Here is a 15,978-nt window from a genome sequence, read left to right on the forward strand (position 1 = left end):
TTCAAAAATTAAACTCTCAAATCCTTATTTCTTTATAAATACCATGTCTTGTTATAAGCTTGAGATGAAACTAACAGTTTCATGTAAAATGTTGCTTATTTCACTCACAGTTTGAAATATCTTCTGGTTCATATGCATACATTCTGTTCTTATACTTTCCTGTCAGATCGGCTCGAACTGTCATAGAGGGATCTTTAGGAGGAGAAAAGTCCAAAATGTTAGCAATGGAGGTCTTTCGGAAGGAGCAGTGCTGCTTAATTTTGGGGGGTAGGGGTGGGGAGAGATTCAAGCCTTTACAAATGGTGTTCATTAGCACAGCACTCTGACGCTGTGTTCATGCCAGGGGTTTTTAGGACAAAATTTTTGGTGGCCTCAGTCTGCAACCACCAATGCTTGTTGGTGACCGCTCTCACACTTTTTTCCCTAAAATACTTAATTAGCTTTAGGAAAACCAAAAAAATATGCCCACATTCACGACCAAATGATTGTAATTTATGTATTGCTAGCTAGTAAATCTGTTGTGAAAAGCGATATTAAACCATACATGTATCACCTTTCACAGCAGAATTAATCAGTCCTGGCAAGCCTGGGGACAAATTAAGCCCTGGATGGAGGGTTGCAGGGAGGCAGTATGGGGCTGGAGGCTGAAGTCCTGCATCCAGAGCCTGGGGCCTGCCACTGCACAGCCAGGGCTGGAGCCTGAAGGCTTGCAACCAGAGCTTGCTGCCCTGCCACCTAAGGGCTGAAACCCAAAGCCAGGGAAGGTGGGGAACTCACTGACTACCTGCTCCTACAACCTTGTGCTCCAGGTGACTCCACAGGGGGGCAGGGCCCAACCCTGCTGCTGGCCCCAGCAACCAACACCAGTGTGGTACATCCAGGAGCCAGGGAGGGGGGTGTATTTTGCCCTACCTCCCCTCCCATCACAGCCCAGGAAGCTGTGGCTGCAAGTAAAGCCCCTGGTAGCAGCATTTGAGAAACGCTCTAGGCTAACGGCTCTGCGGATCTCAGAGCTTAGTATCTGCCTTAGAGTGGCTCTTGAACAATATGCTGGTTAGATGCATCTGAACTGCCCTTCTGAAATTGGTAATGACGCCAGGTAGGCGTGGCCATTAAAAAGGGTCAGTCTTTGTCCCGTTCCTGCCCAGCAATCTTACATTGCGTTTCCCCTGGAACTATTGCTTATGAGGCTAGACCAGAGGGGGCCAAACTACAACCCATGGGCCACATCTGGCCTACAGGACCCTCTTGCCTGGCCCCGGAGCTCCTAGCCCCCGGTCCCTCCCCCACAACCTCACAGCAATGCTCTGGGCAGTGCGGCTGCAGAGCCCAGCTGGACCCAGTGCTGTGTGGTAGTGACGGCAGTGTGGCCCGGCTGCAGCCAGGCGGTGCGGCTGTAGTGCCGCCAGCCTGTGCTCCCAGGCAGCGCGGTAAGGGGGTAGGGAGCAGGGGGCAGGGAGCAGGGGGCTTGGATAGAGGGCAGAGGAGTTTGGGGTGGTGGTCAAGGGGCAGGGGTGTGGATAGGAGTTGGGGCATTCAGAGGATGGGGTTGAATGGGGGCAGGGGTCCCGGGGAGGCAATCAGGAATGAGAGGAAGGGTTGGATGGGGCAGTCAGGGGCAGGGGGTTTGGGGGTGGTCGGGACAGGGAGAAGGGGTGGTTGGATGGGACAGTCAGGAAGGAGAGGAGGGGTTTGATGGGACAGTGGGGGGCAGTTGGGGTGGTGGTCCCGGGGGGGCTGTCAGGGAATAGGGAGCGGGGGGCAGTGGATGTGGATGGGGTCCCGGGAGGGCCAACAAGGGGGGTTGGTTGGGGCAGGAGTCCAGGGGAGGACATCAGGGGGCAAGAAGTTTGGGGGGGGATGGATGGGGGGAAGGCTGGGCCACACCTGACTGTTTGAGGAGGCACAGCCTCCCCTAACTGGCCCTCCATACAATTTCCAAAACTTGATGCGGCCTTCAGGCCAAAAAGTTTGTCCACCCCTGAGCTAGACCCTGCCCCTGGGAAGCCCAATGAATCCTTAATAAATATTCAGATATAGGCAGAGAATCTAATTCTTACCTATTTTCACACACTACAGCTGATGTCATGTTGGGTCTGTAGTGTATGTGTGTGTGTGTGTGTGTGTGGATTTGGCCCATGGTGGCCAACATTTAAATAAGGTGACTACTGATTGGTGCCCGACTTTACACCTTAAAGGAGCCCAGTTTTCAGATAGTGCTGAGCAGCCAATCTCTGAAAAGCAAATCTCTTTAAAATGTCTCAGGTTAGGCAAGAAAAATTACTAGCCACTTTTCCAAAGCTTGGTCATAATGTCCTGCAGCTTTAAAAAACAAACACTGGTGTCCCAGCAAGGAATCTGTGCTACACATCACACAAGGCAACTGTTCTGTTTTGATTATCACAAAGAAATAGGAAGCTCACCAACAAAGAGGATCCTAGGGACATAGTGGCCGTCAGGGGCCATGTTGTCATCTGTGCTCGAATGCTGAAAGAAAGTTAAATAACTTTTTTGTGATGGGTCATTATCAGAACAGCTGTCACATCAGTCAAAGCACTAGAACTGGAACAAACTAATCAGTCTTCTTTATTTCGCTTCAAGTACAATTGGTGGGGTGATGCTATGGAGTTTTCCTCTTCCCCCAGCATCTAACACAGCACCAATAGTTAGTTATGCAGAGCTTGCTGTGTTGGACCACAACAATGTCCCACTCAATTCGGTATCCTGTTACTGACCGTGGCCTGCCGATAGAGGTCCTAAGAAAACTATCTGAGACTGGATTACATATATATATCTGGATTTGAGCGTAGTAATGTCTCTATCTCTTCCTCCTTCTAAAAAAGGAATTTTTAGCAAACCCTGTTGTGAGTTTCCAGCAGCTTGGAAACCAGATATTTGAATGAAAATAAAATAATTAATAAAAAACCTCAAAGAAGTCAATCTCTGATTTGCTGTGAAGACTCTTTATTCTGCTTCCCACCATATATTTTGATAATTATGACTTTTAAATTATGATCTTACCACCAGATTAAGCATAATAAAATCCTCTTGAGCCATCTTTTGGATCTCTGGGCTGGAAGCAAATGCTTTCTTTAAAGCTAAAAAATAAATAAATAATAATTTAAGGGAATTTGATCTGCAGCTCACTGTTTCATATCAGCTTATCGTGTTCCTAAAACCATCAATGTATGGTTAGCATCTTCAGACTATCACATGCACAGTTAGATAAGGGTTGGATAATTCAGGTGTAATAAACTAAGCAGTAGAAAAATCTGTTGTTTGCCTGTGAAGCTAGTTGCTGCTTGATGTAATGTAAAATAGTTCATTCCCTTTGTGGGACTCAATCATAAATCTAACTTGACTTCTTCCAGTAGTCGTTGGCATTACAAGACAGAACAGGAGTCATGCAGGTGTGCATGTTTTATGCTGCATAGAACTAAAACTACTATAATAACAAGTACTTAAAATGTTGCAGGAAATACTGAGGTCAGAATTTACATGCGATCCTCAATTTGTTCTGAATGACCTACGGTGGGATGAAAAGCTAATAGCGCAGTATGTCTTATCAGCTTTTCTTTGGCAAAAAAGGCTCTTCCTAGGTGATGGAAAGGTACCAATATTCCCTCTTGGAATGATTGACTGGCTTATAAATATAGATCAGAGGTGGGCAAACTATGGCCCTCGGGCCACATCCAGCCCGCAAGACCCTCCGGCCTGGCCCCTGAGCTCCTGGCCCCTCCCCTGCTGTTCCCCCTCCCCTGCAGCCTCAGCTCACTGTGCAGCCAGTGCAATGCTCTGGGTGGCGGGGCTGTGAGCTCCTGGGGTGGCAGGGCTGCACAGCCTGGCGTGACCCAGTGCTCTGTGCTGCATGGTGACATGGCTGGCTCCAGCCAGGTGGTGCAGCTGTAGCACCGCCAGCCACTGGTGCTCCAGGCAGCACGGTAAGGGGGCAGGGAGCAGGGAGGGTTGAATAGAGAGCAGAGGAGTTCAGGGTGGTGGTCAGGGGGCAGGGGTATGGACAGGGTGGTCAGGGGGCAGGGATATGGACAGGGTGGTCAGAGGTCAGGGGACGGGGGTTGTCAGAGGCAGGGATTCTGGGGGAGATCAGGCGTCAGGGAGAAGAGGTGGTTGGATGGGGCAGGGGTTCCAGGGGGCAATCAGGAAGGAGAGGAGGAGTTGGATGTGACAGCAAGGGGCAGTTTGGGTGGGGGTTCCGGGGCAGTCGGGGGACAGGGAGCGGGGGGGTTGATGGGGCAGGAGTCCTGGGTGGGGTGGGGGAGCAGATGGGGAAGGCTGGGCCACGCCTGGCTGTTTGAGGAGGCAAAGCCTCCCCTAACTGGCCCTCCATACAATTTCTGAAAGCTGATGCAGCCCTCAGGCTGAAAAGGTTACCCACCCCTGATATAGATGGTGGCATATGCTCTTAAAGGCTTGAATGTCCTGTCTTAAAATGCCACGCCAGACTGAGTTCTCAGGCCTCCTGGTGGCATTATAGAGTGATTAGAAGTCACTGCACTTCCAAGAGATGCCATCCTGGAGATGAGATGTTACATTTGGAGAGAAGTCCCATCTAAAGTTATTCTAGATCAGTGGTTCTCAAACTTTTTTTTTTCCGTGGACCACTTGAAAATTGCTGAAGGTCTTGGCAGACCACTTAATGATCTTTCCAAATGTTGTTTGTACCGTTAGCTAACTGTTGGATAAAAGTGCTATATATTTAAAAAAACTTTTAACTTATTTTGTTCTACAAATAAAAGCACACAACTCATATTTTCGTATCAGTAGTTTTACCTTTCAGATGTGATGGATCTGTCCCCCGCTGTCGCAGCCCCCGAGCTGGGGCTGGAGCAGGGGCGGGGGGTCTCTCCCTCTCTCCCTTGGTGTCGCAGCCCCTGAGCTGGGGCTGGGAAGGGGGGGGTCTCTCCCCACCACAGCAGCCACAGAGCTGAGGCTGGGAAGTAGGGCCGTCTCTCCCAGCAGCCGCAGCCCTGAAGCTGGGGAAAGTCACCTCTTTCTCTGGTCGCCGTAGCCCTGCACATCCCAAATTCCTCGCACCCTATCTTCTCACCCCACTGCCCCCTCCTGTCTACCCGCTATTCCCCCCAAAGCCACCACCTCACCTTACATGTGCATCTTCTCCAGGGTCCAGGTACCTAATTAGTGAAGCCACGCCTGTGCAGCTCCACTAATTAGGTGGATGGCCCTTCATTCTCCCATGTGCAGCTGTTCAGGCGCGCACCTTAGAGGGAACTATCCGCAGAGCACCTGAACAGAGCTTGTGGAACCCTGGTGGTCCACTGACCAGAGTTTGAAAACCTTTGTTCTAGATGTTTAGAACACATTGATCGGAGAATGGCTGCTGCATGCCATTGGCAAGTCACTTCTTTACCAGTATCTAATTCATCTCATTTTCAGAATACCATAAGCATGAAGGTCCCTTTATAAATAATAAAAATAATTAGAAGTGGCACAGCTAGCGATGCCCGTAATTAAGGTTGCATGACACTTGCCATTCTGATCCTGTTTTGTACTTATTTTTTTCAAACTTCATTGTGAAGTGAATTGTGAAGCCCAGAGCTCTGCTGGACCAGCTATCTGTGCAGAGCTGGGAAAGCCCAGGGAAGAACACACAAACTCTCAAGCCAACTAACAACATCAAGGTTGCAAAGTCAAGCACTCCAAAGTTAGAAAATGCTCAAATTAATATTTTTGCCCCCTCGTCCCATATGCCTGATGATGCAGTCTTTAATGACATGATCACATGCTGTTTTGTAATTTTGTATATACTGCATAACTAGAAAAAGATAACAGAATATCTGAGCCCTCTTTCTGACAAAATTATAACCCCTGATTAATATAAATTGAGCTTTACCCTGGCTGGGTCTGGGTGAAGGAAGATGCAATGACTTCATGTCCCTTGTCAGTGTTCTCCGAGGAAGTCTGGGTGCCAAGGCTATTTTGGACACTGACCCAAAAAGGAAACAGGTTTACCCTCCACAGACAGTGCCTCAGCCACTGAAGTTTTGACCTAAAGCAGGCTGCTGTGCAAGAAGGTGTTATGGACCTTTGATTCCATACTCTTACCTATAACCCAAGCATGCTTTATTGCTCCTGTTTTGGAGGATGATTCAGGAGGTCTTAGAAGGGGTTCAGTTTGATTTAGAAGGGTTTCCTTTTTTCTCACCTTGGCTATAAGGGCATTCTTCTAAGTGGTGGATGACCATCAGAGGTTTCTTGCTAAAAGGACATGAAAAAGGTGGCATGTCAGATCATTTTTAGAAAACACTAACATATAAGCAACTATGTTGTTACTGGGTTATAATTGCAATGGGGTTCTGATGCTGCTAAAAGCCACATCCAGGAACTATGAGAAGAGCTTGGTTTGTTTGTTAATGGATCTTCCAAGTATACTTCCCATATTATGATCTTGTGCATTGCTTGGCTGTTATAAGTGGAATGTCCCTTCATATTCCAAGTCCACGGCTATTCGATCATATAGAGATGGTGATATACAAAGAAAGGATCATGTACAGAGATTCTAGTGAAACCGTAACACGCAAATGAAGTTTAATGAAACCAGGATGAAACTACATTTCTATAACTCTCTTCAGTCTGATTGATTTTATAATATAGAAGTCCAAGACTTTTGAAGTGTGAAAGCTTTCAGTTACAGGAGCAACTGCATTCGAAATTAATCTGATAAATACAGTGGACCCAATCCTACATGCTGGTCACCTCCCACCGAAGTTCTATTCAGCTGCTCTTTAAATCAACAAGATTGAAAGGCACTTGTCATCTTGGAGAATCAGGCTTGTACAAGGAAAACGAAGATGAGTCTCTGTCAGGGTGTCAAATGACGTAAGTGGAACTGTAGTTCCTAGAATGTTCATGAGCTTTAGTTTTTCCAAAGCCATCGTGGGCAGGTATCAGAGGGGTAGCCGTGTTAGTCTGGATCTGTAAAAGCGGCAAAGAGTCCTGTGGCACCTTATAGACTAACAGATGTTTTGGAGCATGAGCTTTCGTGGGTGAATACCCACTTCGTCAGATTGTGGGCAGGGGTTGCTTTTTACAATATATAGGTACAGTGCCTAGCTTCAATGGAGTATCAGATCTGAGTAGGGCCTCGCCCGCTGTTGGAATACAAATCAATCATAACACAATCACTGTCCATGGTTTTAGCATCATATTAGCACATTTTGCCTATTTAAACAATAGCTTCTTGTAGAATTACCACCAGTGTCCTTATGTAAATCCTTTTATGATGCAGCAAAATAAGAATAACTAAAGATTACCTGTTTCTTGATCTAGTTAAAGCTTCTTCATATGTCTGAACCCATTCAATTTCATCACCCCATCCTATAGAGAAGATGATAGATTGATTAATTTCTTTTGTGTACAAATGGCACAGTTGATCTCTGGAGCAGGTGGATGTCCAGACTTTGCTGACCAATGTTGCCAAAGGCTAAATGTTGTCTACTACTCATCACTCCTTTTATCCAGGACAAAAGGGAATGAAGAACTTGGAATATCTCTGGGGGAGGAAGCTTGGGGAAAAAATTGGAACCACAAAAAATGCATTTAAGCTCTGGCCAGTCCATGTCTCACCTGCAAAGTATTGAACAATTTCCACTAGACACCTGGTAGACTACAGGATAGGAATGTCACATTATTGCACTCTACTACAGATGCAGCCACTCACATGGTTCAGTAACACACATGCTTTTGTTCTACTAGATGATACCCCCAGGTATCTGTACCCCCTTTTCACAAGCACTAAACTACCCATTATCACTTCATTTAAAACACCTCCTTTCATGGAGGATGGCCCCATTCCATACATCTTTTTCTTCTATGGTCTAACTTTATCCACACTACAATAATTAACCCATTTACTTAGCATACAATGGACATAGGAACAAGAGTTGCCACAATTCATAAATGCCTTCCAATCTCATCCTTGTCTCCCTTTTTGTAATACTCCATTTCCCCCCCGCCCCCGCCATGTGTGTCTATGTGAAGACTGGGACATTTGTGGTCTTACTAGATTTACTCGTTTTCTTGATAAGACCAATCAGGTATATTCCTTTGATCAATTATATGACAATTACCCAAATATACATTATTTCAATATTCCAAACATCTACATTTTACAGGACACTTGTGCTTTAGTGATTAGATATACACCCAACTTTGAAGAACATTTAAGAAATCTAACAACAGAAGCAGGTTATCAAAAATCTACACAATTCTTTTCAAAACTTGGGATTTTCCACATTCTATATGTAGGCCCAGACCCACAGCTAATGCAAAACAAGTTAGCCCACCTGGAGTCAATAGAGCTACATCAGTTTAGGACAGCTGAGGATCAAACCCATAAACAGTTGGGGGCTGGATATTAAAACTCAAGATTTTCACTTTACAAATATTGCTGTCCTCCTCCTCCTGGTCCCTGGCCTTGTGCCTGGCCGCTAGGAAGGAAAGATGCTGCCCTGACTCTCAGCAGAGGAGCAGCTCCGAAGGAAGAATGGAGCTGGCTGCAGTCAGGAGCTATAGCTGTGGACATCTGCCTGCCAAGATGGGTAGGAGGGAATGGCACAGCTGAACATGCTGGCAGAAGGCTACGTTTGTGGCTGCTTCCTGCCTACACTGAGCTTAACCTCTCAGTAGCTGAATGGCAGCCAGCAACTTGGGACAGGGTGAGCAACGTCAGACTCCACTTCCTCCCCTTCACAGCCCATCCACATTTGGGTCTGGAAGCATTGTAGTCCAGTACAAGCTAAAAGCCGTGGAAGATGTCCCAATCTTCCCAAGGGCCACAGGCAGGATTTAGTAGCCTTCAGGGCCCAATCAAAGTGCACCTCTTTAAGTAATGGCTTGGGACTATATTTCTGAATGGCAGTGAGGGAAGGTCTCCCAGCCACTGACTGTAACTATTGGGAAGCAACTGGCTGGATAACCGTACTCAGTAGTTATTAATGGTTCCCAATCCTGCTGGAAAGGTATAACAAGTGGGGTTCCGCAGGGGTCTGTTTTGGGACCGGCTCTGTTCAATATCTTCATCAACGACTTAGATGTTGGCATAGAAAGTACGCTTATTAAGTTTGCAGATGATACCAAACTGGGAGGAATTGCAACTGCTTTGGCGGACAGGGTCAAAATTCAAAATGATCTGGACAAATTGGAGAAATGGTCTGAGGTAAACCGGATGAAGTTCAATAAAGACAAATGCAAAGTGCTCCACTTAGGAAGGAACAATCAGTTTCACACATACAGAATGGGAAGAGACTGTCTAGGAAGGAGTATGGCAGGAAGAGATCTAGGGGTCATAGTGGACCACAAGCTAAATATGAGTCAACAGTGTGATACTGTTGCAAAAAAAGCAAATGTGATTCTGGGATGCATTAACAGGTGTGTTGTAAACAAGACACGAGAAGTCATTCTTCCGCTCTACTCTGTGCTGGTTAGGCCTCAACTGGAGTATTGTGTCCAGTTCTGGGCACCGCATTTCAAGAAAGATGTGGAGAAATTGGAGAGGGTCCAGAGAAGAGCAACAAGAATGATTAAAGGTCTTGAGAACATGACCTATGAAGAAAGGCTGAAAGAATTGGGTTTATTTAGTTTGGAAAAGAGAAGACTGAGAGGGGACATGAGAGCAGTTTTCAGGTATCTAAAAGGGTGTCATCAGGAGGAGGGAGAAAACTTGTTCACCTTAGCCTCTAATGATAGAACAAGAAGCAATGGGCTTAAACTGCAGCAAAGGAGGTTGAGGTTGGACATTAGGAAAAAGTTCCTAACTGTCAGGGTAGTTAAACACTGGAATAAATTGCGTAGGGAGGTTGTGGAATCTCCATCTCTGGAGATATTTAAAAGTAGGTTTGGTAAATGTCTATCAGGGATGGTCTAGACAGTATTTGGTCCTGTCATGAGGGCAGGGGACTGGACTCGATGACCTCTCGAGGTCCCTTCCAGTCCTAGAGTCTATGAATCTGTGAATCTATGAAGTCGTTTGACTACCTGGGTGCATGGGTGCTATTCATGTTTATACATTATTTTTGCGAAGGTAAGATGCCCAGAAGTTATGTGGGTGGGCCTCACATGGAAATGCTAATACAGATAAATGCTTTGCTCAGAGACTTCACCATCTCACCTCGGGAGAGAGTTTGAGGCATCCTTATCCGCATGACGTTCTCCTCCTCCTCCTGCTCCTCCTGCTCAGGGACCTTCTGTAGTTTTCTCTGGGCAGCTACCACCAGGGCATTGCAGAGGAGGAGAGGACACAGTAACTGAAAGGAGTGCATGTTTTCTGGAAAGTAAATTCAGAAGTGTCTAGAGTTAAGAGAGAAAATTTTTAAACAGCTTCTGCGTAAGACGATACAACTTTGAAATGCCTATAAGCCATGTCTCATGGACACCTCACTTCAGCAGAAGTTACTCAGGAAGCTTTGTTCCTGGTCAAAGCACCTTGTTTGCTTATTGTTTCAACCTCATTGCCTAAAAATAGGTTTCCAAATTCACTTTAATCAAAGTGGCTTGATTTTCAAAGATGTGCTTCAGTGGGAGCTGGGGTTGCTCGGCAGCTCTGAAGATGAGACTTTATATGCTTGTAGCCAAAAATGAATCAGCTATGTTTGGCAATGTTGGTTTGACATTGCTTCATGGATCATTGTGTGATGTCAAATACACCAGCAACAATCCTTTACAGCTCTTGAAATAATTTTGTTTACAGATTTTTACTTATTTTAATTTTTGTTACAGTTTTTAACCTGCAGAATAGCAATGACAGCTGTAGGAACAGCAGCAAGGAGAAAGCGGACACCTTGGAAAGGAAATGCGTATCCTTTTCAGGAAAAAGACAGGCCTATAAAAATGCATTTTCTTTGAATTATTTTCTCACCTGGAACCTTAGGCTGAGGTCTCTGAGCAGACTGTGAAAATGCACCTCTTCCAGTGACTCCTCTGTGGTAGGAATAAGTAAGCGAACAGTTATTTATACCCCTGTATTTGCTTAGTTAGCAAGGATGAATATCAACAGAAATTCCAGGATATCCTGATCCTGACAAAGTGCAGAACAACCTTCCTATAATAGCTTTCTTTTAATCGACACAGCCGTGTGCTTGGTTTTAATCACGGGATAGTGATTCATGAAAGTATTCACTATAATGTTTATACTAGACACACCTTCTTCTATCATATATGCTTACCTAAGCATGGGCTAAGTGTCTCTAAGCCACGAGCTGGTCTAAGATTTTGGTCTAAATGCATATGAAAAGTTTAAGAGGAAATCATATATGTAATTTTTTTTTGTTTCCTAAATTCTTCAAAAGAGTTAGTGTCATTTCTGTTCAAAACCACTTGAAGAACTTTTTCAATGGATATTATTTGTTAGCATTCTGCAGCATCTCAAAGGGGCCTGACAATGTAATCAATTCTTTTTTCATTTTTGCATATTACTATAGCTTCAGCTACACAGGACTGAATTACAGTAGAATGGCTAACTCCCTGCATCAGCCTGGTTGGCTGTGTCAGTAAACTCTCACAACTACTGTAGATTGTAAGGATAGCGGGTGGAAAGCATCTGGCCTCTCTCTTGACATCCAGTGTAACCCATTAGATCAGCTGTCCATGCCCCCAATGTACTTGCATTTACAAAAGGCTTTAGTTTTAGGTGCTTTAGAAGAAACTAAATAGTAAGGAAGATAAGCTACCACAATGTAAAGGGCAAAATCCTGTTTTGAACGGAACCATGTTGAAGCCATAGAAAACAGCAGTGTAATACAAGAGCTGATCCTGAGGAAGAGCAGTAAATGAATGGGATAATCTAGGTGGTAGCATGAAGATTAGTGTTACAATACAAACCGGGGGGTCCTGTAACATCATAAACGAGGGGTGGCTAAACTTACTGACCCTCTGAACCACATACTTTAATCTTCAGAAGTTTGAGAGTTGCAAGACACTAACCTGCCCTGCAGGGCAGAAAACCCTAATCCCATCACCCTACTGCAGGGAAGAAGCCCCAAGCTTCTCCCCCAACTTGCAGGCCCAGTCTCGTGAGAGAGAAGCAGGGTGATGGGTCCACAAGGCACATTTTAACTGTAAAAGAGCCACATGTTGCTCACAAGCTGCAGTTTGGCCATGCCTGTCATAAACCATGGCCATGGGAGAATTCCAACCCTCCACAGGGGATTATAGCCTTGTTCTTTAAAACAATATTTTTTAATATATTTCACCCAAAATACTACGTTAAAAGAAAATGATTGAGGTTGCAAAGTCAAGCACTCAAAAGTGAGGAAATGTCAGATTTACAGTTGCCTGTGTAACCATAATTTGGCCCTCTTGTGTATCCATCCTGTGCACTGACTGAGGAAAAAAATAGCATGTGAGCATGTAACTAAAGACTGTTTCAAAATGCATATGCACAAAGGGCTGAGTTAAGACTGCACAGGCAACTGTGTATCTGGCATTTCCTAACTTTCAAGTGCTTGACTTTGCAGCTGAAATAATGGTCTTTTAACAGTTTTTCTCTATGTGTAGTTTCCTAAGTGTGTGTGTTTTATGCAAAACATTCTCCTTTGTGCTTGAATCTTCTGTAGGGTTTGAACCCAGGGCCTTCAGCACAGATTGCTGCCTAAACTCCAGGTAGCAGTAGGAGGAGGCTATTGTTCCAAATGGGATGGTGTGGGGCAGGGTTCCTGCCCATCTGTCTCTTTCTGCCCGGGAGATGGAGGAGCTCCTGCCTCAATGGTGCTTCTGGGGGCAGTATCAATGGCCACTGGGGCCATGTAGTGGGTCTCCAGATGTATGGGGGAGTCCAGCTAAGCTCTCCTCCTCCCCTCTTCCTACTATAGCTGCTTGCTGGTGTTCCCAGTCCAGTATGTGATGCTGCTGCTTGGCGTGAGCCTGGATCTCCAGAATGTTCAGTGAGTGTGGCATGCTGCCAACATTTCCCTGAGGAAAGTGAGAGAAGAGAAGGAACATGGTGATTACCAATGTATAGCTCATCAAAAGCTGAATGGCATTTCATGGGACGATGAAAAGACACTTCTCAAGCCCCCAAGGATTATCAAAGGCCTGCTGCAAATGAGGGAGATGGGAGAGCTGCTCAACGGAAAGTCACAAGCATCCTTTATAACTGAAATTATTAGGCAGCCCGAATGATAGAACCATAAAATCATAGGAGTGGAAGACACCTTGAGAGATCATCTAGTCCAGTCCCCTGCACTCATGGCACAACCTGGCTACATCTAGGGCCTGCTCTACCATTTTTGCTGCCCCAAGCAAAAAAAAACCAACCAAACAAAACTCTCGGACTGCCCTCGCTCAGACTGCCGAAGCGCAAAAAAAAAAAAAAAAGCTGCCTGGACTCTGCTGCCCCAAGAATGGATGGAATGCCGCCCCTTAGCATGTGCCACCCCAGGCACGTGCTTGTTCTGCTGGTGTCTGGAGCCGGCCTTGGCTACGTCTATGCTGTGCCACTGTAAGGTCTTCCATGTAGCCTCTCTTTGCCGGCTGGAGAGAGCTCTCCAGCTGGCATAATTAAACCACCCCCAACAAGCGGTGTTAGCTATGTCAGCATGAGAGCCTCTCCTGCTGACACAGTGCTGTCCACACCAGCACTTTTGTTGGTGAAATGTAAGTTGATCACAAGTGTTTTTTCACACTCCTGGCCCTGACAAAAATTTTATCAACAAAAGTGCTAGTGTAGACAAAACCCATTACCTAGACCATTTCTGACTGGTGTTTGTCTGACCTGCTCTTAAAAATCTCCAATGAGGGAGATTCCACAGCCTCTCTAGGCAATTTATTCAAGTGCTTAACTACCCTGACAGTAAGTTTTTCTTAGTGTCCAACATATACTGCCCTAGCTGCAATTTAAGCCCATTGCTTCTTATTCTTCCTCAGAGGTGGAGAACAATTTACCTCCCTCCTCCTTGTAACAACCTTTTATGTACTTGAAAACTGTTGTTATGTCCCCACTCAGTCTTCTCTTCTCCAGATTAAACAAACCCAATTTTTTCAATCTTCCCTCATAGGTCATGTTTTTCTAGATCTTTAATTGTTTTTTGTTGCTCTTCTCTGGACTTTCTCCAGTTTGTCCACATCTTTCCTGAAGTGTGGTGCCCAGGATTGGACACAATACTCCAGCTGAGGCCTAATCAGGGCAGAGTAGAGCAGAAGAATTACTTCTCGTGTCTTGCGTACAACACTCCTGCTAATACATCCCAGAACAATGTTTGGTTTTTTTGCAACAGTGTTACACTGTTGACTCATATTTAGCTTGTGGTCCACTATGACCCCACGATCCCTTTCTGCAGTACTCCTTCCTAGACAGTCATTTCCCATTTTGTATGTGCGCAACTGATTGTTCCTTTCTAATTGGAGTACTTGCATTTGTCCATATTGAATTTCATCCCATTTACTTCATTTTGAATTATAATCCTATCCTCCAAAGCACTTGCAATCCCTCACCGCTTGGTGTACTCTTTGTACCATTAGCGAAATCATCGATGAAGATATTGAACAGAACCAGACCCAGAATTGATCCCTACAGGCATATGCACCAATTCTGTGGGTGCGCCAGCCACAGCTGTTTGCGGCACCACCGACCAGCTCATAGACTCATAGACTTTACCCCGATCAGCTAATCGGTGGTGCCGCAAAACAGCTGAGGGTGTGGCTTGGGGGAGGGCAGAGAGCAGTGAGCAGAAGGTGGGGCCTTGGAGAGGAGGAGGAATGAGGGCAGGTCTCAGGGGTGGGGGTGGAGTGGGGCAGAAGAAGCAGAGCAAGGGCGAGGCCATGGGGAAAGGGGCAGTGTGGGGGTGGGGCCTCAGGGCAGAAAGGGGCTGGAACACCCCCAGGAAAAAATACAAGTCAGCGTCTATGCCTGCAGGACCTCACTTGATATGCCCTTCTAGCGTGACTGTGAACCACTGATAACTTCTCTCTTGGAACAATTTCCAACCAGTTATGTTCCATCTAAATTGTATTTCCCTAGTTTGTTTATGATAAGGTCATGCGAGACTTACTCAAAAACCTCATTAAAGTCAAGATATATCACATCTACCTTTTCCCTGCCCCATTCACAAGGCTTGTTACCCCCTCAAAGAAAGCTATTACATTGGTTTCACACAATTTGTTTATAAATCCATGCTGACTGTTACTTATCATCTTATCTTCTTCTTCTAAGTGCGTACAATCTGATTTCTTAATTATTTGCTCCATTATCTTTCTAGGTATTGAAGTTAAGTTGACTGGTCTGTAATTCCCTGGGTTGTCCTTATTTCCCTTTTTATAGATTGACTCAATATTTGCCCTTTTCCAGTCCTCTGGAATCTCTCCCATCTTCCATGACTTTTCAAAGATAATCGCTAATGGCTCAGATATCTTCTCAGTCAGCTCCTTGAGTATTCTAGGGCCTGGTCTACACTATGCGTTTAAACCGAATTTAGCAGCGTTAAACTGATTTAACCCTGCACCCGTCCACACAACGAGGCCCTTTATATCGATATAAAGGGCTCTTTAAACTGGTTTCTGTACTCCTCTCCGACGAGAGAAGTAGCGCTGAAATCGGTATTGCCATGTCTCATTAGGGTTAGTGTGGCCGCAAATCGACAGTATTGGATTCTGGGCGGTATCCCACAGTGCACCATTGTGACCGCTTTGGAAAGCAATCTGAACTTGGATGCACTGGCCAGGTAGACAGGAAAAGCCCCATGATCTTTTAAATTTCATTTCCTGTTTGCCCAGCGTGGAGCTCTGATCAGCACGGGTGGCGATGCAGTCTCAAATCCAAACAGAGCTCCAGCATGGACCGCACAGGAGATACTGGATCTGATCGCTGTATGGGGAGACAAATCTGTTCTATCAGATCTCCGTTGCAGAAGACGAAATGACAAAGCATTTGAAAAAATCTCCAGGCTATGATAGACAGAGGCCACAGAAGAGTGCTGTGTGACAAGCATAACAGAAAGCCAAAGAATC

The 15,978-nt window shown here is 45.5% G+C and overlaps 1 protein-coding gene across 6 annotated transcripts in view; it reads right to left on the bottom strand.

Annotated features, from left to right (window-relative positions):
* The window catches only part of LOC127058929 (anterior gradient protein 3-like), a 30,253-nt gene that overhangs the window by 1,581 nt on the left and 12,694 nt on the right, over positions 1-15,978 (bottom strand). For 2 of the 6 annotated variants that reach the window (XM_050969431.1, XM_050969430.1), the window contains 7 exons: positions 10,895-10,956; positions 10,148-10,303; positions 7,293-7,356; positions 6,185-6,237; positions 3,022-3,098; positions 2,424-2,487; positions 109-192 (listed from right to left, as the gene is read on the bottom strand). In XM_050969431.1, coding sequence (XP_050825388.1) covers positions 109-192; positions 2,424-2,487; positions 3,022-3,098; positions 6,185-6,237; positions 7,293-7,356; positions 10,148-10,298 — 493 coding nt within the window. In that variant the 5' untranslated portion in view covers positions 10,299-10,303; positions 10,895-10,956. Of the gene's footprint in view, positions 1-108; positions 193-2,423; positions 2,488-3,021; positions 3,099-6,184; positions 6,238-7,292; positions 7,357-10,147; positions 10,304-10,894; positions 12,946-12,984; positions 14,414-15,978 lie in introns of those variants that run through there. The other 4 variants (XM_050969428.1, XM_050969427.1, XM_050969429.1 and 1 more) reach the window with 3 other exon arrangements.

Source organism: Gopherus flavomarginatus, chromosome 10 (genome assembly GCF_025201925.1).
Source record: "Gopherus flavomarginatus isolate rGopFla2 chromosome 10, rGopFla2.mat.asm, whole genome shotgun sequence".
In the NCBI taxonomy this organism is placed as follows: Eukaryota; Metazoa; Chordata; order Testudines; family Testudinidae; genus Gopherus; species Gopherus flavomarginatus.